This window comes from Nyctereutes procyonoides, unplaced genomic scaffold (genome assembly GCF_905146905.1).
Source record: "Nyctereutes procyonoides isolate TBG_1078 unplaced genomic scaffold, NYPRO_anot_genome, whole genome shotgun sequence".
Classification (NCBI taxonomy): Eukaryota; Metazoa; Chordata; class Mammalia; order Carnivora; family Canidae; genus Nyctereutes; species Nyctereutes procyonoides.
This window is the reverse complement of record NW_026575041.1, coordinates 2,715,752-2,742,812: the sequence shown is the minus strand read 5'-3', so window position 1 is coordinate 2,742,812 and position 27,061 is coordinate 2,715,752. Positions and strand designations below refer to the sequence as shown.

The following is a 27,061-nucleotide window of genomic DNA, read 5'->3' as shown; positions in this document are numbered from 1 at the left end:
GCTCAAAGTCTGGCTTTACCTTTACTTTGTTCTGCGACCTTTTTGCATAGCTGTTTTCCTACTTGGACCTCAGTTTTACCATCTGTGAAACGAAGGGTTTGGTTTCCTCAATGTCTAAATCCTTTTCTAGCACAGTGGAAGGCGGGCGTCACCTAGAATTGTCTACATCAGAGTAACAAAGGCTGATAACAGACCAAGCCAGGTCAGGTCAGGGAAGTGGATGGGCTTATCAAAAAGAAGGGTTGCAGAGGTTCACTGGCGGAAAAGGCAAAACCTAGGTTCCACTTGATGGCTTTGTGGATTTTGTAAGTCATTTCCTTCCCCTGAGCTTCAATTTCCTCATCTGCAAAAATGTAGAGGATCTGCTTCTGGTAGTTATGAAACCCCTAAGAGCAACAGTGGAGAATGTACCTAGTAAGATATCGTGTGAGGAATTATGATAAGAAAAAAGATGGAGTAGGTGGCTGAGCGCACGAGTGAAGGGCGGATTTAAGGAGAGCGAGGCAGGGCTGAGGGCTCTGGAGCAGAGGAACAGAGTACACACCTTAGGGCTCTCGGACCACACCCTCACAGGGCTGAGGTCAATTCAACCTACGTGCCAGCTCCGCCTCCGCCCTCCCCATCCCCTCCCCTTTGGCTGCGACACGCCACACTTCCCATGGCAGTCGCTGTGCGACGCTTTCCACCCAGCAAGGGCCGCGCGCGCTCTCGCGCCGCCACCTCACTGCTAGCCCTGCCCGCCCTTGACTTCTTCCGATTGGTTCTCACATAAGTGACGTAAGTGCTCCTTATTCCACCCCCGTCACTTCCCCAGGGTTCCGCCCCGCCTCCTCCTTGCTTCTCCCGATTCGCGTAGCAACCTAACCTGCCCTGGCCTCAGCGGCGCGGTAGGAGCCGGGAGAGCAGGCTAAACCAGGAAGGCGCTGGCTCGTGGCACGCACGCGCACGCACGCACGCACGCCGGCGGCCGGCGGGGCGGCACGCTCGCGCCCGGGCTCGCCGCGCGCCGCGCTAGAGGCTCGCGCACTCAGCAGGTTGGGCTGCGGCGGCGGCAGCTGTGGGAGCTGAGGCGCTGCGCGTGAGAGGTCCCAGACGCGTCTGCGGCTCCAGTTCTGCCACCCTCCCCTTCTCCCATCCCAGTCTCGGTGCCAGGTGCTGAGAAGGGAAGGGCGCTAGCCTTGGGCGCTGCTTCCGATACCGCCATCCTTCCTTCCCCAGCCGCGGGCCTCGCTCGGTGCCAGGCGACTCTGCGGGGAGGCGGCGGCGACCTCTGCCTGTCTGTGGGGAGGAGCCCTGTCCTGCAGCCTTGCTCCGCCGCCGGGCCCTAGAGGGTCCGAGAGAGCTCGGTGTCGGTCCTTCCTCTCCCCTTTTTCGTCAGCCGGTGGGAGCAGCGTCGGTCCGAGAGGTCTCTGGGCTGAGGCGGCGGCAGCTCCTCCGGCTCCATCATGTCCGCGGGCGGAGACTTCGGGAATCCGCTGAGGAAATTCAAGCTTGTGTTCCTGGGGGAGCAGAGCGGTGAGTGCGCGGCTCCCCCACTCCTGGCTGCTGGCCGCGGCTTCCCCGCACCGCCCCCAGTGCGGCCCTTCTGTCCGCGAAGGCTGGCTACCGGCCTCGCGTTCGCGTTTCGTGCTCATTACCCCCAGCCCTGCCGGGGGTTTTCCGACCCCCTTTAGCTACCAGCTCCTCTTCGTCTTGGTCCGCGGCTCCGACATCTCCTTTCCCCGCCCCCCCGCAGCCCGGGCCTCTCCCGTCGACCTGCCCCCCCCACACCCCCCGCCCCAGTCTCACCCCGCCCAGCCTGCTGTCCATTCCTTTCTTCCTCCGGCCTCCGTCGTCTCACCAACCGTAGTCCCCTTCTTTGAGCCCCACCCTTATTCTTTGCTTTTATCCCAGATCGTCAGCTCTGTGAAGGCCCACCCCGGGAGGCCCCACTCCCGGGAACCGTCCCTCTTCAACCTTGGACGAGGAGGGTGGGGGGATTAGGGCGTTGTTTTCCTTAGAGGCTTGGCCCTGGGAAGTGCGGATCTTATGGGAGGTGGGAAGTGGCGGGGGTGTCGTAGAAATTCTTGGATTGTTTTTACTTAGGTGGGGAATTAGTTTGGGTTATGGAGAATATATGTCTGAATTGGAGGCGACTTGAAGATGGAGTGGTTGGAGGGTAAGAGGGGTGGCGGCGGCAGGGGCAATTTTTGCTTCTTGGGTTAGGCTGTGGCTTGTTAGAAAACCTCATTTTCTTCTCCTGACTTTGATTCCCTGACAATTCTTTTGGCACTGTTGGCGCTTTCGCGATCTCTGCCAGATGCTATGTCATGATCATTTTACTTGGAATTTCTCACATCTCACCTCCTCCTTTTCTCCTTTCAACATGGAGCAGTGTATGATTCTTTATGATGGTGCAAACAAGAATTACCAGAGAAATAGTAATTATTCCATTTCTTCTGAGTGTTTTCCAATTGTATATTTAGGATTCCTGTGAGAGAAGGCCTGAGAATAACGAACATCTTTGTTTTCTAGGATTTCCTTTGGGGCCAGGGAGTAATGGAGTAGAGTAGAATAGATTCATCATCTAGTTATCTAAATTAGACTTCAGTATGTAATACCGTTTCGGCTAAATGACCCTTTTATGCTTAATATTCCATAGTATGTGATAAGTGGAATGATCTTACCTAGCTAGGCTTCTGCTGTTGCTTACTTTGTATTAAATACAAGCTCCTAGTTTTGTGATGGCTTTCTCTCAAATTATTTCTCCTGGTGATTCTGATTTTATGCTGAATTATAAAACTTGGCGCTCAACAATGTAGAAATTATTGTCCTCTTTTGTTTGTTTTTTTTTTTCACATTTTTCATGACCATCTTTAAAATTCAGACATTGAGAGACTAGTTCCTCCCAAGTCATCAGACATTGAGTTAACCGCTAGGTACCTTAGGTTAGGCTGTAGAGAGGACAATTTCTTTTGATTGGAAAGCAGATAGCAGTTATAAATTCAGAGCTTTTACCTTGAACTGTTTATACTAATATATATATATATATATGGCATTAAAGTAGGTTAACATTAGTTGAGAAATTGCTTCCAATTGGAGAAATCATTTTTCTCTTTTCACATATAATCTTTACCCCCCTCCCTGCTTACTGAGGAAAAATATAGTCTCCTCTTTGCTTTATGAATTTTCCTGAGCAAGTACAAGCTTGTTTCTTGAAGTAACTTGGTAAGATCTTTGAGAGTGATCCTAGTTTAGGAATTTTATGGCAGTTTTAGGACAATGCCATGCTCAAGATACAGTGTATTGGTCATTATTGATAAATAGAATCTAATGTGCTTATTGTACACTCTAGGGATGTTATTTATTTATTTATTTTTCCTAGGGATGTTATTGCTAGCCTTATGTTGTGATGCAGAGCTATTCAGTTTGCATGAAAAATCCATTAATCTCTGTCCTAGGAAGGTATTAGTATGAGTAGCAATCATAACTTCAGTATCTGCAAGTTTCTTGTTAATTCCTTGAATATTTATATTCTAATTCGTATTGCAGAGTTCTGTGGCTTATCATTTCTTACTTTGAGTTTTGACAACAACCCCCATATAGTTCTTGAAGTCATCTTAGATTTTTTTTAAAGGTTTATTTATTTATGATAGACAGAGAGAGAGAGAGAGAGAGAGAGAGAGAGAGAGAGAGGGGCAGAGACAGGAGGAGGGAGAAGCAGGCTCCATGCTGGGAGCCCGACGCCGGACTCGATCCCGGGACTCCAGGATCGCGCCCTGGGCCAAAGGCAGGCGCCAAACCGCTGAGCCTCCCAGGGATGCCCTATCTTAGATTTTTTTAATGGACGTTGTTTTGTTTTTCTTTTTTCTTTCTTTCTTTCTTTTTTTTTTTAAGATTTTTATTTATTCATAGAGACAGAGAGAGAGAGAGAGGCAGAGACTCGATCCCTGGTCTCCAGGATCACACCCCAGGCTGCAGGTGGCGCTAAACCGCTGCGACAAGGGGGCTGCCCTTGTTTTGTTTTTCAAAGATTTATTTATTTATTCATGAGAGAGAGAGACAGACAAGCAGAGGGAGAAGCAGACTCATGCCGGGAAGCTCAATCCTGGGACTCCAGGATCACGCCCTGAGCCGAAGGCAGACATTTAACTGCTGAGCCACCCAGGCATCCCAGTGGACTTTATTTTTTAGAATAGTTTTAGGTTTACAGAAAAATTGAGAAGATTGTGCAGAGAGTTCCCATATAGTCCCACCCAGTTTCCCCAGTATTCCTCAGTATTCTTAACCATTTTACCTTAGTATGGTACATTTGTTATAATAAGTGAGCTGATATTGGTATATTATTATTAACTAAAGTCATAGTTTATTCAGATTTCCTTAGTTTTTATCTTTTTTTTGTTGTTCTAGATACCATATTACAGTTAGTTGTCATGTCTCTTTAGGCTCCTCTTAGATGTTTTTTTAAAGATTGTGTTTACGTGCTTTTTTTTTTGTTTACGTGCTTTTTAACTCTGGAACTATGAGGTCAATTATCTTTTAAGGCTACTATATTGCTAAGTAATGCCATTTGATAGCTTCAACAATGAAAGATTGATCTTTGTTTTCATGAGCAGTGTCTGTAGTTTTCTTATGCATTAGTAAAGGTCAGTAGAATCCATGTCATCTTGATGTGTAACTCTTCATGAATTATTTATTTTTAGGTTTTAGAATTCCACAATTTAGCTTTTAAAAACTAATTTGTGGCAAAGCATTTACCATGCTTATAATTCTTACCTGTGTGTGTGTTTGTCTTTCACACAATAGAATGCAAGTCTCATGAAGATTAAAACTTATTTTTTTGTTCATTGTGTCCCCAGTGCCTAACATAGTGCCAGCTGGCTGAATCTACCAGAAACCAAGCTGATAGCCTGTATTTGGAGTCTTTGCTACGGTAGAATCCATGTTTTTGGCCTTAAGCTGTTAATAGTTTAATAATAACATCTTATGCGTAAATTATTTGATAGTTTTTAGGGATACTCTAGATGCTTGGGAGGCAGGGGAGCAGGGAACCCGATAATTTATAGCTCTTTCCATTTTGCTTAAAAAAATAAGACAAGATTTTGCACTTTTTTTTTTGAGTTGAGTAAAATTAAAGCTATTGTTAAATTATTTTCTATTAGTATAGCACCCAAGAGTATGTCAAATGATATTAAAGACGTATTCAAGGAACTGGTTTGGAGTTAAGTAGACTTCTATTTAGTTTGTCAAAAATTAAAGTTCTGTCTCTGTAATGAAAATGAGTTTTTTTCAGTTTTTGGAGCTTCAGACTGAGTTAATGACATCAGTGTTGGTAATCTTCTACAGACTTTTAGTTTTTTTTTTTATATATTTCAGTATCATACCTGGCTTAATAAAAGGATGTTGAAGTATACAATTTAAATCTGAAGTTTCCTTGAGAAATATTTTTGTTGCTCCTTCCGGTTACTGTCTTGAAATGCAGAGGCATTTTTAAGAATGCCATTCATGGTTTATAGTAGAAGATATTACTACAAACAAATTTTACAAAATAGGGTTACAAATTAGGAAATGTAATCTCAGATAGAAGCAAATACCTGGTCTAGTACTACTTATTTTTTCACTTTATGTTACCCTTTTTACATTGGTTCTTTTGATTTATAACATGCTGGGTAGGGAAAATGTATCTTAACCTTTAGGGATCAGAAGTACTGAACAGTTTAAATTGGCTACATCTGTAATCCTAAACTTTTTCTTCTCAAGATCTCGTTACCTAAAAAAAAAAAAAAAAAAAAAAAGATCTCGTTACCTGTTATGCTTTTACAAATTAAGGCCCCTAAAGAACTCTGTTCATATGGTTTATATCAATATTAATAGTACTGAAAGTTAACAAAATTTAAAAATATTTAATTCATTTAAAAATAATGGTATTAAATGCATTATATGAAAGAGCTATTTTTTAAACAAAAATTTAGTGAGAGATTGGCATTGTTTTACATATTTGCAAATCTCTTTGATGTCTTTGAATTACAAAAAGCCAGATTCTCTTGGATCCTCTTGTATTCAGTCTATTGTAATATCATTTATCATGGCTTAATAATATCATTTATCATGTAGATTCTGGGGAAACTCCACTGTACACTCATGAGAAAATGAGAGTGAAAAAAAGCCAAATAATATCGTAGTATTATGAAAATGGTTTGACTTGGGATGCCCGGGTGGCTCAGCAGTTTAGTGCCTGCCTTTGGCCCAGGGCATGATCCTAGGGTCCTGGGATTCAGTCCCACATGGGGCTCCCTGCATGGAGTCTGCTTCTCCCTCTGCCTAGTCTCTGCTTCTCTTTGTGTCTCTCAAGAATAAATAAATAAAATCTTAAAAAAAAAAATGGTTTGACTCTCAGAAGGGTACTGGGAATCCTGGCACTCTGTGAACCACACTTTAAGGTTAGGTGATATTAAGTCATTGGTACCGTGGAGCTTCATATTGCAAGGTAGGGCAATCAAGAATGTTTTGGAGCCCTTAAAACTATCTGGTTTTGAAGCCTTAAAACTAAACAGTAGAGCTAGTAATTAAGACCACACAGTCTGGGTTTCATATTTTAGCACTGGCCACTGACTTTGGACAAATTATTTGGCCTCTTTATGCTTCAATTTCCTTATTTATAAAATAAAAGTAATAGGAACTATCATATAGAGTTATTGTGAAGATTAAATTAGTTAATAAATGTGAAGCATTTAGAAGAGTGCCTGGCACATGGCAAGTTCTTGTTAATTGTTTTAGTTTAACAAATTTTTATGTAAAACTACTATACTATCAAGTGATTTGGTAGAGCATAAGCTTAAGAAATTTACATTTTATAGGGAAAGAAATATACCTAAACTAATATAGTGTGATAAATGCAGCTGCTTAGAAACAGAGTTAGGGGTGCTTGGGTGGCTAAGTCAGTCAAGTGTCAGCCTTTGGCTCAGATCATGATTCCAGGGTCTTGGGATGAAACCTTATATGAGGTTTCCTGCTCAGCTGAGAGCCTGCTTCTTCCTCATTCAGACTCTACCTTGTCCCGCTGCTGATGTTCTCTCTCTCAAATAAATAAAATCTCAAAAGAAAAGAAAAATAGTGAAAAGGTACAAAGAAGTGACAGGTTTCAGGGAAGACATAAATGACTAATAGTTTAATTGACTTTTAGCTGAAATTCTTGAATTAGAGCATTCCAGAGTTGGAGGAGACTTTGAGAAGTCCATCTGATCCATTTCTCTTAGGGCTTTAAAACTGATCACTTCACTGCCTCCTAACTTTATTTACAAGATTTATTTATTTTAAATCTTTTTCATTTATTTTTTTTTCATTTTAGAGCAATTTTATTTTATTTATTTTTAAGATTTTATTTATTTAATCATGAGAGAGAGAGACAGAGAGAGAAGCAGAGACACAGGCAGAGGGAGAAGCAGGCTCCATATAGGGAGCCTGATGTGGGACTCGATCCCAGGTCTCCAGGAACACGCCTTGGGCCAAAAGTGGCGCCAAACCAAGTGGCGCCAAACCGTTGGGCCATCGGGGCTGCGCCTACAAGATTTATTTACTTTAGAGAGAGTGCATGAGTGCATAGTAGCACGTGGAGGGGGGAGGGGCAGAGGGAGAGTGAGAGAAGCAGACTCCCTGAGTGGGGAGCCCAACTGAGCAGGCAGCCTGACACAGAGCTCCCTCCCAGGACCCTGAGATCATGACCTGAGCTGAAGGCAGACACTTAACTGACTGAGCCACCGGGGTGCCCTCTAACTTTATTTTTAATAGGTAGTACAGACATAAAAGGTGTACTCCAGGGGATCCCTGTGTGGCTCAGCGGTTTAGTGCCTGCCTTCTGCCGAGGGCATGATCCTGGAGTCCCCAGATTGAGTCCCGCATTGGGCTCCCTGCCTGGAGCCTGCTTCTCCCTGTGTCTCTCATGAATAAATAAATAAAATCTTAAAAAAAAAAAAAGGTATACTCTGAAGAAACTTATTATCACCCTGTTCCTATGACTGTTCCCTTTTCCACTCCCTCCTCCTTTAGTAATTATATATACATTTTTTTTCTTGTGTGTATTCTGGGATTTCTTATGCAAATGTGAGTATAATTTCCTACTCTCTCTTACATAAAATCTATCAGACTTTTACTTCACACCTAGCTTTTTTTTTTACCTAATATATCCTAGAGATCTTTTCATACTATTAGTACATATGAAAACAGCTTTCTCAGGTTTCTTTTGTTTTTAAATAAAATTTTTGTAAGGAGTGCTCAGCTAGAGGAGCATGTGACTCTTGATCTCAGGGTTGTGAGTTCAAGCACCACGTTGGGTGTAGAGATTACTTAAACTTTTTTTTTGGTTTTAGAATAGTTTAAGATTGACAGAAAAATTGCAAAGATTATTAATCCCACACCCAGTTAGTTTCCTCTGCAATTAACATTTTACGTACATTTTCACAGTTAATGAACCAGTATTGTTATTAACCAAACTCCATGGTTTTTTTTTAGATTTCTTTGGTTTTATCTAAAATCCTTTCTCCCTCTGCCTGTGTTTCTGCCTCTTTCTCTGTGTCTCTCATGAGTAAATAATAAAAATCCTACCAAAAAAAAGGGGGGGGGGACTCCTGAGTGGCTCAGCAGTTGAGCATCTGCTCAGCTCAGGGCGAGATACCCGAGTCCCGGAATCAAGTCCCACATTGGGCTCCCTGCATGGATCCTGCTTCCCCCTCTGCCTGTGTCTCTCCGTCTGTGTGTCTCTCATGAATAAATAAAAACCTTTTAAAAAAAATCCTTTCTCTGTTCTGGATGCCATTCAGGATATCACATTTGATTTAGTTGTTAGCTCTCTTTATGGTGTTTTAAGCTGTCACAGTTAAACTGGACTCTTAGAAATCTCCAGGATAACACATTCTGTAATTTTAAAAAAATATTTATTTAATTTTAGAGAAAGAGACTAGAGTGTGTGAGCAGAGGAAGGGACAGAGAGAGAAAGGACCTCCCCGTCCACAGACTCCTACTGAGTACAGAGCCTCTGGAGATCAGTACATAACCCTGAGATCATGACCTGAGCCAAAAACAAGAGATGCTCAACCAACTGAGCCACCCAAGCACTCTACACATTTTATATTTTTAATATCTAATTTCCCTGTTTTGAAATTTTAAAATCTATTCCCATGCTATATTGTTAAGCTTTTGTCCTTGGGAAGGCAATATTTACTGATACAGACAGCTCCAGAGACAATCAGACTTTGGCTCTTTTTTTCATTGCCAGGTATTACTAACCTGGCAGTGTTTTCTTTTTTCCATCCTCTAAATATAGATATCATATTTTGGTTAGATGAGTATTTAATTTCTACATTATTGTTATAGCTGAGTCATGTATATTGATTACTTATAGTTTCTTACATAATGTATTCTTTAGTTTATATACGTATCATTAATTTATCCCCATACTCTTTATCAACAGTGTAAATCACCTCTCCATTTATAAGAATGTATCAGATTTTTTCCAAGGAAAATATATTCGTATCATTTGATCTCCATGAAATATCTTTCCCAGAACCTTCTGACTTATTCTTATTTATACTAGTTACTGCCCCTGTGATTTGTGTGCTCAGCTCTCAAGTTGGAATCTACCTTTGGCATCATCATTTTGAGGATTCCCTTTTCTTTTGTGTTGGATGGATCCATTGTTTCTCAGATTACATTTTTTTCTTTTTTTATTGGTTTATTCATTAGGTTGAACATACTGTCCAATTGGTAGCTTCCTAATGAAGGAAACATGAGAAGATGGGAGGAAGTTTTTTGAGAACTTTGTGGTCCAAAAATGTGTTTGGACAACTTCTACACTGAAGGTTTGGTGGGGTTTATAATTTTAGGTTGGATGTATTCTTCCTAAAGAAATTCAGAGACATTAATGTATAGCCTTGTAGATTCTTTACGTTGCCTTTATGAATCTTGGTTTTTTGACCTTCATACTGATGTGTCTGTTTTCATTTTGTGTACTGAGTATTGTATTATATATACATGTGTGTATTTTATTACTATTTTTTTAGTGTGTGAGTAGGATGGGAGGGGAAGAGAGGGGCAGAGAGGGCTGAGAGAGTCTCAAGGTCCCGATGTGGGGTTTGATCCTGTGACTCTCAGATCATGACCTGAGTCAAAATCAAGAGTTGGATGCATAATGACAGCCACCCAGACACCTCCCTTCTTGCTTTTTCATTGCATAAGCCTTTAATCTTCTGGTGAGGTGGGAGAGGGACCTGAGTGTGTGGAACAGTGGAAGGAATGTGAGAGGGTGTCAGTCTATCTTTTAAACAGACTTCTTTTTACCACCATCTCTGTCCTTATTTCTAGATATACTTGGTGCCAGCAATTCCTGAACCATTTGGGGGTTCTCTGGCACAAAACAGAATTTTTCTCTGCTTTCTCTATTGTCAGTTTAAAATTGGTCTTTTTAAAACCTTTAGGTCAATTACCACTTTTCCATTTACTTTCTACCTTCTACCTTGAGTGAGTTAGGTTTTCTGGGAACCAACATTTCTGAATGTTTAGAATTGCTTAGGGTTTTCCATTTCTATTCTTTTTTTCCTTTTTTTAAAAAAATGTATTTTATAAAATTAAAACCGACTCATTTGTACCTGTGTTTATAGTAGCATTCACATTAGCGAAAAGATGGAAGCAATCCAAGGGTCAATTGATGAATGAATGGATAAACAAAATGTGGTATATATATTCAATGAAATATTATTCAGCCTTAAAAAGGAAGGAAATTCTGATACATGCTACAATCTTGATGACATGCCAAGCGAAATAAGCCAGTCATTAAAGGACAAATGTTGTAATTCCTTAACTTACAATAAGCAATACTGTTACCTTGTCTTTCCATTGTGAGATGGCAAAAAACCATCCCCAGAGACTTGTCTTTGAGATGAAGTCCAAACTTCCCTGCCTGGGTTATTTTATAGTCCTACTTCTACTCTCCTATGTCTAACCTTATTCCTAGCATTCATTTTACCCTTTATCGTGCTTCATTATGCTGTGTTACAAAAAAGTATTTTCAATCATCATTAAGGTATTAAATGCTATGGGAAATGCACATCTTCCATTCTAAGAATCATAGAACCTTAAAGATCATTTATCATGGAGCTAGGTCCTGGGGGATATAGTTTTTAATAAATCAGATATTATCTCTCTTCTCTACTTGGTATAGTCTAGCAATAAGTTAGCTTTAAATCTTTTAGATTACCCTGTACCTTCCAACCTCTGTTCTTTTACTTCTTCAGTCCATCCTTTACATTATCAGAATAAACTTTATAAAAATGTAAATCAGAGGGACGCCTGGGTGGCTCAGGGTGTGATCTTGGAATACCGGCATTGAATCCTACATCAGGCTTCCTGCATGGAGCCTCTCTTCTCCCTCTGCCTATGTCTTGCCTCTCTCTCTCTGTCTCTCATGAATAAATGAATAAAATCTTTTAAAAAATGTAAATCAGAATAACTTCTTTACCTCTTTACCTTAAAACATTTTGAACTTATTTCTAGTGAATTGTGAAAAGGGCAAATTTTATGACATCTAGTTTATCACAATAAAAAAAATTTTAATTTTCAAAAACTCAAACCCCACTTTTGTAGGCTTATTTATTTGGTCACTTTTTTTTTTTTAAGATTTTATTTATTTTTAGACACAGACGGAGGCAGAGACACAGGCAGAGGGAGAAGCAGGCTCCATGCAGGGAGCCCGACGTGGGACTCGATCCCAGGTCTCCAGGATCACACCCCAGGCTGCAGGCAGCGCCAAACTGCTGTGCCACCGGGGCTGCCCTGATCACTTCTTTAAAAAAAAAAAAAAAAAAAAAAAAAGATTTTATTTTATTTGAGAGAGAGCAAGAGTGGCAGAGGCAGAGGGAGAGCAGGCTCCTCACTGAGCAGAGAGCTCTGCCACCCCCATGCTGCGTTTGATCCCAGCATCATGACTGGAGCCAAAGGCGGATTTAAACCAACTGAGCCACCCAGGTGTTCCCATTTGGTCACTTTTAGAACAAAGTCAACCTTAAAAATAAAACAGCCAGTTATTTCGCCAGCAAAATGATTTATTCGGAATAGCAGTTCAGGACCAGCAAGCCATCATGAACAATAGACAAGTCTGAAGATCAAATGAGAGAAATACTCTTGTATAGAGAGAGGAAGGGAAATTGGGAGGGGTTGTTATAAATAAAAAGTCCATGGGAGTAAACTAGGAGTTTGGAGCATAGTAACTATTTGTTGGCTGAGCTGTAACAGTCTTTTATTGGCTGGGCTGTTGCTAGGCAAGGAGGGAATCTTCCTTCATCCTTCTGGGGTAGTAAAGTAGGCTTCTCCCTGTTGAGAATGCAAGGTAAGTCTCTTCCTGGTAGGTCTGCAAAGGGCTGTGGTGAATGGTATGACATGAAAGCTCCCCCTCTGGCTTCCTGACTTCCATTTTATTTTTTTATTTTATTTATTTTTTTGTTTTTTTTCTGACTTCCATTTTAAATGAGGTTTCTGTTATTTTTTTTTCCCCCTTTAGATTAAAATCATTCTCTGAAAGCATGGCTGGTCAAGAGTCAGGTTTTCCCTATTTAGTGCTTTTGTCCTTTGGTGCCAGGAAGGACATTTCCCCCACGTGTCCTACATTGGAGGGAAAGTACATAGCAATTGGAAACCATTTAAGGCCACATTTGAGTAACAGTGAAGGTTCGAAGGGAGAACTCTTAGACTTTTTCTTTTTTTTTTAAGCTTTTATCTATTTAGAGTGCCCACATATGTGCACATGGAAGCCGCAGGGAGAGGGAGAGCATCTCAAGCCAACTCCGTCTCAGTGCAGAGATCAACACAGGACTTGATCTCATCACCCTGAGATCATGACCTGAATTGAAATCAAGAGTCTAATTAATGCTAAACAGACTGTGAGCCACCCTGGAGCCCCTCAGACATTTCCTTCTTCTTTTTTTTTTTTTTTAATATTTTATTTATTTGACAGAGAAAGAGCACAAGCAGGGGAAGCAGGAGAGGGAGAAGGAGGCTCCCCGCTGAGCAGAGAGCCTGATAAGGGACTCGATCCCAGGACCATGGGATCATGACCTGGGCCCAAGGCAGATGCTTAACTGAGCCACTCAGTGTTCCGCTCTCCTCCCCACCCCCCATTTCTTTCTTTTTTTTTTTTTTCTTTAAAGATTTTATTCATTTATTCATGAGACACACAGAGAGAGAGAGAGAGAGGCAGAGACACAGGCAGAGGGAGAAGCAGGCTCCATGCAGGGAGCCTGACATGGGGCTCGATCCTGGGTCTCCAGGATCACAACCTGGGCTGCAGGCGGCGCTAAACCGCTGTGCCACCGGGGCTGCTCCCATCCCTCATTTCTTATTAAAGTTTATATCTTGTCAGGATCGGGATGCCTGGGTGGCTCAGTGGTTTAGTGCCTAGTGCCTGCCTTCAGCTCAGGGCGTGATCTTGGAGTCCCAGGATCAAGTCCCACATCGGGCTTCCTGCATGGAGCCTGCTTCTTCCTTTGCCTCTCTCTCTGTGTCTCTCATGAATAAATAAATAAAATCTTTTTATCTTGTCAGGGTCATAAATGTGGGGGAAGATCTTGAAGCACTGACCTAGCATCACTCTATTGAGTATGTCATTTCTATAAAGATTTGATGTGTGACTCTACGAGGCTTAAAAACAGTTATGCAAAGCAGAATCAAAAGTACATGAAAAATCCGGTTTATATGATGGTTCTAAATCAGGAGCCCAAACCTGAAGGTAACCAGCTAAATAAATAGGTCAAAAGACCAGGGATCATAAGGTGAAATTTGTTGTGGGCTTGTTTCCTGATCTTGTGTAAACTGAATTTCTTGTGTAAATCTCTCCAGAGGCATTTATCCATTTGCAACAGGTGGTATTTGCAATTGCACAAATGCCTTCTTGTTCAGCTAGTAGGTAATCAGGGACTATGTCATTATCCAGAACTACTTTAGCTATTGAATCAAGGGGTCATCGTTGGGCTGCTACAGAACTACTTTAGCCAGTGAATCAAGGGATCATTGTTGGGCTGCTACTGCTTTGACTGTGAAATCAGCCAACTCTCCTAAAATTAGGGAGAGATTTATGATGATGCACTCCTTGGCTCTTACTTGCACCTGAGGAGAAAGATCCCCATGTAGGGAAATCTGGAGTCATATAGTCCTCCTGCAAGTTCCTGTTTAAGGCAGCTGTGGAGGTTGAATGGAATGAATCAGTGGGAGGTTTCTGATTTATTATGGATTTGACAGGGAATTAAATGTCCCAATAAGTAACGACTTCCAGGTTGTCAGTTATCTAAACATTTGTATGCCCATGGGTAATGCCATCTATTGTAGGCAAAAATGAAACCAGGTGGAGTGCAGAGGACTCCAGCTATAGTATGATTGTTGATAGATACATTAGCTGGAATTGCCTGATTGACCTTTTTAAGTCAGAGATCAGAGGAATTGGGATGACATTCTGCAAGGTATCGTCCCATAGTAAAGAGGTCTTTTCTAAAAGTCTTAAAAAAAAAAAAGAGCCCATTTGTATTTCTCTTTGAGTGCAGAGGAACAGATCATTGGAGAAATTGTCTACAGGTATCTCTAACATCATGAACAGATTGGAGTTTTTGGTGATGGATCCTGCAGTCTGAAAGTTTTCCCTTTTGCACTAGATTGAGGAATATGGGTAAGAGCATTGTCTTTCCAAAAGAAGAGAGGGAGAAATAAGGAAAGAAGCAGCAGCAAGAAAAAAGTGTATAGGCCTAGTTCAGTCATCTTGGAAAAACTGTCTCCTTTATCTGTTATGTGCTTCCAACTCCTAGAAGTCTTTCAGGACATCAATTGGTGTACAGGTCCAGTTAGGTTTGGGTGCTTTCTTTAAGTGTGATTGTTGAATCCAAAAATCGGTCCTTGGAGTTTGGTGGCACAAGGGTTGGTTAACAGTATCTGATAGGGGCCTTTCCAGTGGGGTTGAAGAGTCTTTTTGGAGATATCTTTTCCAAGAGATGAAATATCCAGGATGCAGATTATGATGATTGATGGTTTCATCATCCTGGAAAGATTGTCCTACCGAAGTATGATTGTTCTCTATGGATTTGATTAGGTTTTTGCAAAATTGAAGTATATTCCTTTTTATCAGCTGTGGATCAAAGGAAGTAGGGGCTAGGTGCATAGGGAATGCCACTACCAGGAGAACAGATTCTCATTGAAGTTATGGAAATACATATAATGTCATGAAAATCAAGAATATTTAATAAGAGTTTCAGAATTCTGGAAGGATCAAGTGGGGGGGGAGAATAAATGCTTCAGTCTTTGTTGCAAAGATACACTTTATGAGTTGGTGTAAGTTTTAGATTACTTCAACTAAGAGGAGGGGGAAAAAGGGGTCCTTTAAATCTGGAAAACAAAAAAGTAAAGCAATCAGTATTCCATTAGAGTTTCATTTTATTATTTTTTTTAAAGATTTTATGTATTCATGAGAGACACAAAGAGGCAGAGATATAGGCAGAGGGAGAAGCAGACTCCCTGCAGGGAGTCCCCTGCAGGACTCAATCCCAGGACCCCAGGACCACAACCTGAGTCAAAGGCAGATGCTCAACCACTGAGCCACCCAGGTACTCTGCTGCTCTGTTTTGTTTCTTAAATCCCACATAGGAGTGAAATCATATGTGTCTTTCTCTGATTGACTTATTTCACTCAGCATAGTACCCTCTAGTTCCATCCATGCCCTTGCAAAACGGCAAGGTTTCATTTTTTATGGCTGAGTAATATTCCAGTGTGTGTGTGCGTGCTTGTGCAGACCACATCTTCTTTCTTGTCTGTCATTGAACATCTGGGCTCTTTCCATAGTTTGGCTATCGTGGACATTGCTGCTGTAAATATTGGGGTGCAGGTACCCCTTTGGATCACTACTTTGTATCTTTGGGGTAAATCCCTAGTAGTGCATTTGCTGGGTTGCAGCATAGCTTTAATCTTTTTGAGGAACCTCCATACTGTTTTCCAGAATGGCTGCTCCAGCCTGTGTTCCTACCAGCAGTGTAAGGTTCTTCTTTCTCCGCATCCTTGCTCTGACATCTGTTGTTTGCTGACTTGTTCCTTTTAGCCATTCTGACTGGTGTGAAGTGTTATCTCATTGTGGTTTTGAATATATTTCCCTGATGCCAAGTGATGTGGAACATTTTTTCAGGTGTCTGTTGGCCATTTGTATGTCTTCCCTGAAGAAATGTCTGTTCATGTCTTCTGCCCATTTCTTGACTGGATTATTTGTTTTTTCAGTGTTGAGTTTGATAAGTTCTTTGTAGATTTTGGATGCTACTCTTTAATTGATAAAACATTTGCAGATATCTTCTCTCAGTCTGTAGGTTGTCTTTTGGTTTTGTCAGCTGTTTGTTGTGCAAAAGCTTTTTATCTTGATGAAGTCCCAATAGTTGTTTTTTGCCTTTGTTTCCCTTGCCTCTGGAGACATATCTAGCAAGAAGTTTCTGTGGCTGAGGTCACAGAGGTTGCTGCCTGTATTCTCCAGGATTTTGATGGATTCCTGTCTCACATTTAGGGGTTTCATCCATTTTGAGTTTATATTTGTGTATGGTGTAAGAAAATGGGTCCATTTTCATTCTTCTGCATGTGGCTGTCCAGTTTTCCCAACACCCTTTGTTGAAGAGACTGTCTTTCCATTGGATGTTATTTTTTACTTTGTTGAGGTTAGTTGGCCATAGATAGAGGGTCCATTTCTGGGTTCTCTATTCTGCTCCATTGATCTATGTGTCTGTTTTTGTGCTAGTACCATACTGTCTTGATGATTACAACTTTGTAATAGAGCTTGAAGTCTGGAATCATGTTGTCACTAGTTTTGGTTTTCTTTTTCAACATTCCTCTGGCTATTTGGGGTCTTTCTGGTTCCATACAAATTGTAGGATTGTTTATTCCAGCTCTGTGGTGTTGATGGTATTCTGATAGGGATTGCATTGAATGTATAGATTGCTCTAGGTAGCATAGGTATTTTAACAATATTTGTTCTTCCAATCCATGAAGGCTGAGTATTCTTATTTGACAGTGTTTCTCATGTAACTTAACAATCATCAAGCCTAATTAGTGCAATATCTCTCTGTGTAAGGAGAGAGAACAAATCCTTTGAGATGTTCCAAGGACCTGCTGGAAATTCTCAAAGTTAGTTCAAGATTAAAAAAAAACTTCCTTAGAATTTAAATTTTAGGAAGTTTGTCAAGAATATTGAAAGATTTGAACACTTGGCTAAAAAGGATCACAGAAAATTATGAAACTAATTATCTACTTAAGGTGCCTGGGTGGCTCAGTTGTTAAGTGTCTGCCTTCAGCTCAGGTCATGATCCCAGGGTCCTGGGATTGAGCCCTGCATCGGGCTCCCTGCTCAGTAGGGGGTGTGCTGCTTCTGCAACCCTGCCTGCTGCTCCTGCTTGTGTGCTCATTCACGCGTTCTCTCTGTGTCAAATAAATAAATAAAACTGTTTTTTTTTTTAATACAACTGTTTTTTTAAAAAAGTTTTAATTATCTACTTGGCCAAAGTGAAAAAATATTTAAAGGACAACTACACAAAAAATAAATAAATAAATAAATAAATAAATAAATAAATAAATAAATAAATAAATAAAGGACAACTGTACAAGTTTATTTTTTTAATTTTTTAAAAGATTTTTAAAATTTATATATTCATGATAGAGAGAGAGGGGAGAGAAAGAGAGGCAGAGACACAGGCATTGGGAGAAGCAGGCTCCATGCCAGGAGCTCAACGAGGGACTCGATTCTGGGACCCCAGGACCACGCCCTGGCCCAAAGGCAGACGTGAAACTGCTGAGCCACCCAGGGATCCCCTGTACAAGTTTATATAGCTGTAGAAGCTTTAGTTCTTTTTGAATAGAGAAGACTTGGTTTTTCTAAGTAAGCAAAGATGTGATAAAGCAAACCACAGAATCCCTGTTTCCAGGTGGATTACATAACAGTAAAGAAACTTTGTTTACAGTTTATTAAGAACAGACCAATAGTCTTAAGAAAATTTTGAGTTTTTTTAAACAAAAACAACAAAAAAGCCGTTCTGGTTTTGTACCAATATACTTTTAATGTGATTTTTTTTTTTTAATGGAGCCTAATGTGGGGCTTGAACTTATGACCCTGAGATCAAGACCTGAGCAGAGATCGAGTCAGATGCTTAACTAAGTTACCCAGCTGCTGTAATTTTAAAGTTTGTTTATTTTTATTTTATTTTTATATTTTTAAATTTTAATTTATTTGAAAGTGAGAGTGTGTGTGAGCAGGGAGAGCAGGAGAGGGGGAGAAGCAGACTCCCTGTCAGCAGGGAGCCCAGTGGAGGGCTTGATCCCAAGACCCTAGGATTGTGACCTGAGCCGAAGTGACTGAGCCACCCAGGCACCCCATAAAATTTATTTTTAAACAAATGCATTTTGATCTTAGCTTGATACACACCTATGATTCTTTTCCCCAGATTCCTTTTCTGAAAACCTTCTTTAACTTTCTATGTCTATTTTAATTTCTTTGTTACTCTTTGCCTTTCCAAAATATCCAGCTTTAGTTTAGGGAAAAATCACTTTTGTTTCCATCAACACAATGCATTTCCATTGCTCATACCCTTTACCAAAAACAGGCATCCTATTTCCTTGCATACATTTCACATACAGTTGTTTCTTCCATCTTTATTGTTTTTTAGTAGTTTTAAATATATGAATTAGAATTCTTAATCCTTAGAATCTTTAATTCTCAGTGAAAACTAAGATGTAAGCAATCATAGACTGGCAAATTTGTAAATACATTTTATAATTTCTAGAAATGTGCTTTGTCAGCATGGCATAAAACATATTTACCAGTAGACCCAAATATCTTTAGTTTCTCTTTAATAAGAAGCCCAAAATGGATAATTTATGTTTACTAATTAATGTTGTAGTATTTTATCATGTGTAGAAAATGATTCCAGTAATATAATGAAATTCCATCATTTAATTTAACTTGGCAAAAGTCTATAAAGTTTCCAGTTACCAGGGAAGATTTAGGAAGGCTACTTTCTTTTTTTAAGCCTACATACCATAAAACATAATTATTTTACCTAAAAAGTCTTACCCGTCTTACCCATTTTCATGCATCTATCTGAATAATTTGATAACCAACAATTAGGTTTAAGTTACTCACAGAAACTTCATAAGACATTAGTCAAAGTCAGCCATCAAATTTCACAACAGAGAGAACATGAACTTATTTGACTAATAAACCCAGATGGAATAAAAGTTTCTTGTTTGCATTATATTCAGTGTTGATAGCTCTAAGACATGTTTGTCTTAATTAAACAAACTTGTCAAAAACAAAACAAAGCGAAAACAACAAAAAAGGGCTCCTGGGTGGCTTGGTTAAGCATCTACGTTCAGTTCATGATCCCAGGGTCCTGGGATGGAGCCCCACAGCGGGGAGTCTGCTTCTCCTTCTGCCCTTAGCCTTTGCTTGTGATCTTTCACTCTCTCTCTCTCAAATAAGTAAATAAAATCTTAAAAAAAAGAAGATAAACCCCAATAAACTTAAACTATACTTTATCAAAGATTATCCCAGATCATGCGAATTTGAAAAACATTTGGTTAGTTTACTTGATTTTTATAAGCACTTATTTTTCTCTAAGCCAATTAAATAGAGCTCTTTATAAATTAATTTCGGCAATACCATCTAGAGGTAGAAAAGTGTCCTGTGTCTGTATATAGATGTACATAATCATACAGACACAGATCTTATGGCTTTTGCTTTAAAAATAATCTTAGCCTTGGAGTGCCTGTGTGGCACAGTTGGTTGAGTGTCCAACTCTTGGTTTCCACTCAGATCATGATCTCTGGGTTGTGGGATTGAGTCCTGCGTAGGGCTCCACACTCAGCACCAAGTCTGCTTGTTCTTCTCCCTCCTCCTCTGCCCCACCTTTCCCATCCCCTCCCCATGTATATTCATTGCTCTCGTGCTCTCTCAAATAAAATAAAAAAAAAAAAAACTTACCTTTCCTTCAGATGCAAAACTAAAAAGAATAGTTGGATCCAAATTGTTTTTCTGACAGATGGACTAATCTAAGGATCTAAGGTTCCCTGCTCAGGTGGCCAAAGTATTTTTTTTTAAACTAAACATTTTTATTTGCCTGCTGTAAGGATCCTTTCAGAGCTGTTCTGAAGTCATTTTGTCTTTTAGACACATACCAAAGAAGGAATGCATTTCATTGTCTCTGAGAGATTTGGGATATGCTTTTTTAAGAGTGCCCCTTAACATGGATTTATCTGTCAGAGCTTCCCCAAATGACCGTTACAACTCCAAATTATCCCAAAGTTTATCCTTTTTTTTCCCAAAAAGGCACAATATGCTGGTCCAGAGGCCAGGTGGAATCTATCTTGTCTTTGGATATCATAACCTCTCTTTCCCAACAGCTGCTCTTAAACACTGGAATCACGTGTTTTCCCTCTTTTGAATAGGATGTGTTTCTTAACATGAAGCTTCAGCAAACAGAAATGGAATAGAAATAGAAGAGAGTACTTACTAGGGTAATCCTTTCATAAAAGCGAAATGGGGAAAGCTTAAAGGCTTTTAAGCCAGAGAGCTTAAATGCAAGAAGACCAGAGCTGGGATCCAGGAGATACCCTCAGACTTTAGGGGCATTGAGAAAGCAGGGAGCTCCTCGGCTTCGGTGGGTACGAGCACTTGTTTGCTCACCAGCCTTGGAGTTGTTGAGGACTTCTCTGGATCGTTGTTCTGATCACCAAGTAATGTTGATTTTGGAAATAAAAGTCAGTTATTTTATCAGCAAAATGGGCTTATTTGGGAATGGTAGAGGATTTGCAATTCAGGTCAAGGTAGTCATGGTAAACCATAGGCAAGTCTGGAGAACAAAGGGGAGCTGAATTGACAATCTCTTATTGGCTGTGCGATTGCCAGGCAGGGAAAAAAATCTTCCATCATCTTACATGAGTAGTAAAGTAGGCTTCTTCCTGTTGGGGATGCATGGTAAGTTTCTTCATGTTGGGTCTGCAAAGCCCTGCAGTGAATGGTATGGTGTAAGAGCTCCCCCTTCTGGCCTCCTGACTCCATTTTTAAGGAGGTTTTCTTTACTCGGTTTCAAAAAATCTGAAATCTTTCTAAATGATTTACATGGTCCACATTGTGTAATATGGCTGTTTTCTGTCTATCCATTCTCACCTTGAACATCTCCCACCATCTCTCTTTGTTTCAGTCATACTGGCCTTTTTTCAGTTGTTAACTCTTCACTGATCTCTATCTTGTTACAAATTCCCTCTTCCCCTTTGCCGGATTATCTCCAGTGTATCCTTTAGGTTTTAACTTCAATTCACCTCTTAAAAGAAGTCTTTGCTGACTTCCTCAAAATAGGTTTCCATTCCTTATATTCAGCACCGTTAAAATTTCTGTTTTACATTTGTTCTCTAAGTTCTACAAGGGTAGTCATCATGAATTTCTTATTCTTTACTGTATTCTAAGCACATTGCAAAGTTTGATATGTATGAAGTTCACTAAATATTTTTGGTTTTGTTTTCTTAAAGATTTTATTTATTTATTCTTGAGAGACAGTGAGAGACAGAGACAGAGACCTAGGCAGAGAAGCAGGCTCCATGCAGGGAGCCCAATGTGGGACTTGATCCCAGGACTTCAGGATCATGCCCTGGGCCGGAGGCAGGTGCCCAACCGCCGAGCCACCAAGGCGTCCTGAAGCTCACTAAATATATTTGAATAAGTAAATTATTTATGATTTTTTTACCTGCTTAGTTTCATAAAAGCCTTAAGGTTGCTTATAGTAATAAATATACCTAAAAGTAGATAAAGATTTATTTGTTTGAGATAGAGTTTAAGGGGGAAGGGCAAAGGGAGAGGGAGGGAGGGTCTTAACTGCACTGAGAATAGAGCCCATTGTGGGCCTTGATCTCATGACCCTGAAATCATGACCTGATCTGAAACCAGGAGTGAAATGCTTAACCAACTGCGCCATCCAGGTACCCTGAAAGAAGATAATTAAATGAAAAACATGAAAGTAAACAAAACACCTAACATAGGAAGAGAAAGGTTTGATATGCCAAGTATCTGGGATGAATCTGGAGTCAGTAGCTTAAGTTGAGGAAAGTGATGACTTGGAAAAGGCCTTTGTATTTATCAAGAGCTAATTGGTAATTTTTAAAAAGTAGTTTCAGGGCACTGGGCTGACTCAGTAGGTGGAACGTATGACTCTTGATCTCAGGGTTGTGAGTTTAAGCCCAACATTGGGTGTAGAGATTAGTTAAAAATAAAACCTTAAAAAAATAACAAAATAGGGGCGCCTGGGTGGCTCAGTGATTAGGCGTCTGCCTTTAGCTCAGGTCATGATCCCGGGGTCCTGGGATCAAGTTCTGCATCAGGCTTCCTGCGGGAGCCTGCTTCTCCCTCTGCCTATGTCTCTATGTCCCTCATAAATTAAAACAAACAAAAAAAAACAAAAAAAAAACAAAACAAAATAAAGAGCTTCAGTAGGGGTTCGGAGAGTCAAGAATTTAGAAGTAAGTGATAGGTATAAATAATATTTGAAAAAGTGAACTTGTGATTTAACCAAATATGTATTTGGGTTCTTAAAATACTACTTATTTTGGAAAATTTTATTTATTTCATTTTGTTTTAAAGTAAACTGCCAATGTGGGGCTTGAACTCATGACTCTGAGGTCAAGACCAGCATGCCCTACCAACTGAGCCAGCCAGGGGCCCCTATTAGGGAAATTTTTTTTTTAAAGATTTTATTCATTCATTCATGAGAAACAGAGAGAGAGAGGCAGAGACACAGGTAGAGGGACTTGACTGTGTCAAGCAGACTCCATGCAGGGAGCCTGACGTGAGACATGATCCCAGGAGTCCAGGATCACACCCTGGGCCGAAGGCAGGCGCCAAACCGCTGAGCCACCCAGGGATCCCCTATTATGGAAATTTTTATTAAAAAGCACAGAAAATAGCATCAAGAACCCATAAACTATTATTCAGCTTCAGTAATTTTCAACTCATGACTTATTCACCTGTAGCCCTTATTTTCCCTCGCCCCACACCAAAGTGGGTTGAAGTAAATCTCATATATCCAATCGTTGCAAATATTTTGGTATAATTGCTAAAAGACAAGAACCTTATTGGTACATTCTTAGCATTCATGGATACAGTTGCCCACAGAACCCTTTATTTTTGGGATTATTCTTTCTTATTTTTTTCTTTTGAGAGAAAAAGAGATTATGTGCATGCAAGCTGGGTGTGGTGGTGGGCATAGGGGGAGAGAGAATCCTAAGTAGGCTCCACACCAAGCTCAGAGCCTGACATGGGACTTGGTCTCATGACCCTGAGTTCATGACCTAAGCCGAAATGAAGAGTTGGAAGCTTAACTGACTGAGCCACCCAGGCACCCCGGAATACTTTCTCTCTCTCTCTCTCTCTCTCTCTCTCTCTCTCTCTCTCTCTCTCTCTCTCTCTCTTTCATTAAGATCTTATTTATTTGAGAGAGAGAGAGAAGGGACAAGGAGGGCCAAGGCAGAAGGTGCAGGAGAAGCATACTCCTTGCTGAGCAGGGAACCCAACACAGGGCTTGATCCCAGGACCTCAAGATCAAGATCTGAGCCGAAAACAGATGCCACTCTGCTTCCTTTCTATTACATGTTTTTGATACTTAATATTTCAGGATGTCGAGATCATCACTATCCAATTGGACTTTTGCAATGTTGGGACTATTCTGTATTTATACTGTTTAATATGGTTTGGTAGTTCAACTGAGAAACTGATTTCTAAGTTTAATTTCATTTTAATTTTAATGTAAATGTAAATAGCCTCATGTGACTAATTAATCCTGGATCCTTCCTTAACCATTCTCTTAAAACTGAAGCATATCCCTTCAGAAATGTATACATGTATACTTCACATCTACATAATTAAGATGAATTAAGTTGATTATAATAGAGAAATAGAGAATGTGATGACGCTTAGATTTAGACAGGTTTTAGGGCACCTCTGGACTAAAGATTTTTAATCTGTAGTATTTAAGGCTGCATAAAATCTACTCTATATCTTTCAGATCTCTGTCATTGATATTTAGCATAATGTCTTTCATATAGGTGACCATAAGATACTGAATCTGTCCAGTCATAAGGAAGCTGAATAGATAAGTCTTTCTTCCTTTTTTTTTGGTTTTGTTTTGTTTTTGGGGATTTTTTTTTTTTTTTTGGTTCTCCAGGTAAGGAGGTCTTTTTTTTTTTTTTTTTTTTTTGGCGGTCTTTCTTTAAAGTGACAGAAACATCATCATATTGACATTGAGTAAAAAGGAAAAAAACTAGATGACTCCTGAAGTTACTACTCATTTGTAAATTTCCTGTGTTTTACCAAGTTGTTTACTATGAAATATTTCTTTCCTTTGGCCTGTGAAACTTTTATACTTAATATGATATAGGGGCAAAGTCTTAGAGCAGGAGTTAGGAGAACTGAACTGTGGTCTTTGCCACCTTGTAAATTATGTGCTTTTAAAGAGTTTACTTTAATCTCTCTATGGCTCAGTTTCCTCATATGTAAAATGAGAAGAATCTCCCCATCCGCATATATAGTATGGACTGCATAGATGGTCCTTGACAGGTTTCACCCACCGACTTAATGTTAGCACTCTCATTTATTTCTACATATTTAAATATTCACAAAGCTTCCAGAAATTGAAAATAGTTACTTCACACAAAAAGATTAAATACATTTTATTTTATTTATTTATTTATTTTAAAGAATCCATTCATTTATTCATGAGAGACACAGAGAGGCAGAGACACAGGCAGAGGGAGAAGCAGGCTTCATGCTGCTCAGAATGCTTGCTTCTCAGAAGCAAGCCCGATGTGGATTCTATCCTGGGACTCCAGTAACACGCCCTGAGCCAAAGGCAGACACTCAACCTGTGAGCCACCCAGGCGTCCCAAGTACATTTAATTTTAAATAAAATACTCCTTTTGTACTCTAAAAAACCCTAGTTAAACCCATTTTTCCCTCCACAATATTGTACATTTGTTTTTGAAACCTCTGATAGTGAAATATAGTCTTTTATGTAAACAACATACTTAAATACTTCATCCTCAATCTGATTGATATTATCTTTCTTTTTTTAAGAGAAGAGAGTGGGAAGAGGGGAGGGGCAGAGGGAGAGAAGATGTCATGCAGGCTCCATGATACAGGGCTCTATCTCACTACCCTGAGATGATGACCTAAGCCAAAACCAAGAGTTGGATGCTTAACCAACTGACCCACTCAGGTGCCTCTGATCAATATTGTCTTAAATACTGTGATAATTTAGTTTTATTTTTGAGAATGTTCGGATTTGTAGCCATCAAAACTGTGAGGCAATGAATTTCTGTTAAGCCAGTCAGTTTGTGGTGCTCTGTTATAGCAACCCTAGCAAACTAATACGGTGCTCAATATCCCTTTGCAACTAAATACAAAACTCTATATAGCACCTCCTGACAACTATACTGGAAAATATGTATTTCTTGTCAAACCACTAAATTTCTTGTCAGACTACCTTAATTTGTGAGTAAATCCCTGTTTTGTGGTTTCCTGATATTAATAATTTGCATACAAAATAATGTTGACTGACATTTGATTACTAACTACATATCAGCCCTGTTTTAAATACCTTACAGTCTTAACTGATTTAATCCTTAAAACCAGCCCTGTAAGCTCCTGGAGAAATAGTTGATTTCAGGGCTGGGGCAGGGAAAATACAAAATGAGCCTGAAGTGTCTTCTGGTGCTACAAAGTAAGGAAGTACTTAAGAAAGGATGGGGGCTTATTGAAAAGGCACAGGAACCAGTGTGAAAGAGCATCCAATAGAGAAAGTTGGGATAATTTGAGCAAAGTAAAAAATGATGATGGTACTACGTTATTACCCACAGAATTAAGTATCCATGAATCCATAGTTAAATAAATGAACCATTCTTCCTTAATGGAAGAATTCCAATTAATAAATGTAGATGTGGGGGCATCTAGGTGGCATGGTCAGTTAAACGTCTGCCTTCAGCTCACCTCATGAACCGAAGATCCTGAGATGGAGCCCCACATCCGGCTCCTTGCTTATCAGAGAGCCACTTTCTCCCTCTCCCTCTGCTACTCCCCCTGCTTGTGCACACTCTCTCTGTCAAATAAAATCTTTAGAAGAATGTAGATAGAATGAGTAAATTACAGAATCACCATTAAAATAGCATAGTAATAATTGCTGTAGGCAAAATCTTCTTTAAATGAACTGTATCCCTCACATGGTGCTTGGAATTCATAACCCCAAGATCAAGAGTCGCATGCTCTATGGATTGAGCCAGCTAAGCACTCCTGGCAAGATCATTTTTTTTTAAATTTTTATTTATTTATGATAGTCACAGAGAGAGAGAGAGAGAGAGGCGCAGAGACATAGACAGAGGGAGAAGCAGGCTCCATGCACCGGGAGCCCGATGTGGGATTTGATCCTGGGTCTCCAGGATCGCGCCCTGGGCCAAAGGCAGGCGCCAAACCGCTGCGCCACCCAGGGATCCTGCAAGATCATTTTTGAATGCTAAAATTGGTGGGCCAAAGTTTGAGAAGAACAGGACATTTGTATAGCTTGAAGTATCTCCCCCAAGATATTTATTATTTAGAAGAGGAAAAATAGTAACTTTATGGTAGAGAAATTATGTAGAGATCACCATAACCAAGTGATCAAGGACTTAACATCAGGAATAAGACAATATGACATCATGTTCCCCTTGTTACAATGCAGTGAGAAAGGCTTATCAGTTCTGTGGTAGTCTTGTCAAAGAATTCATGACCTTAATCTACTGAAAAACATACAAATCTAAATTGAGGGACATTACTTTGTAATAACTGACCAGTATTCTTCAGAAGTGGCAAGGTTATGAAAACAAGGAAAGACAGGAAATGTCATAGATGAGAGGAGACTAAGGATATATGGCAGCTAAATACAGTGTGAGGTCCTGGGTTGAGTCTTGGAACAGAAAAAAGACATTAATAGAAAAACTAGTGGAACTCAAATAAGTTCTG

At 40.0% G+C, this 27,061-nt stretch overlaps 1 protein-coding gene across 2 annotated transcripts in view; it reads left to right on the top strand.

Moving 5' to 3' along the window:
• The first annotated feature begins 980 nt into the window (after positions 1-980).
• RAB6A (RAB6A, member RAS oncogene family) overlaps positions 981-27,061 on the top strand; it is an 84,102-nt gene continuing 58,021 nt past the window's right edge. Inside the window, exon 1 of one of the 2 annotated variants that reach the window (XM_055320575.1) lies at positions 981-1,515. In XM_055320575.1, the coding sequence (XP_055176550.1) occupies positions 1,446-1,515 (70 nt within the window). In that variant the 5' untranslated portion in view covers positions 981-1,445. The remainder of the gene's footprint in view (positions 1,516-27,061) is intronic. The other variant, XM_055320574.1, reaches the window with a different exon arrangement.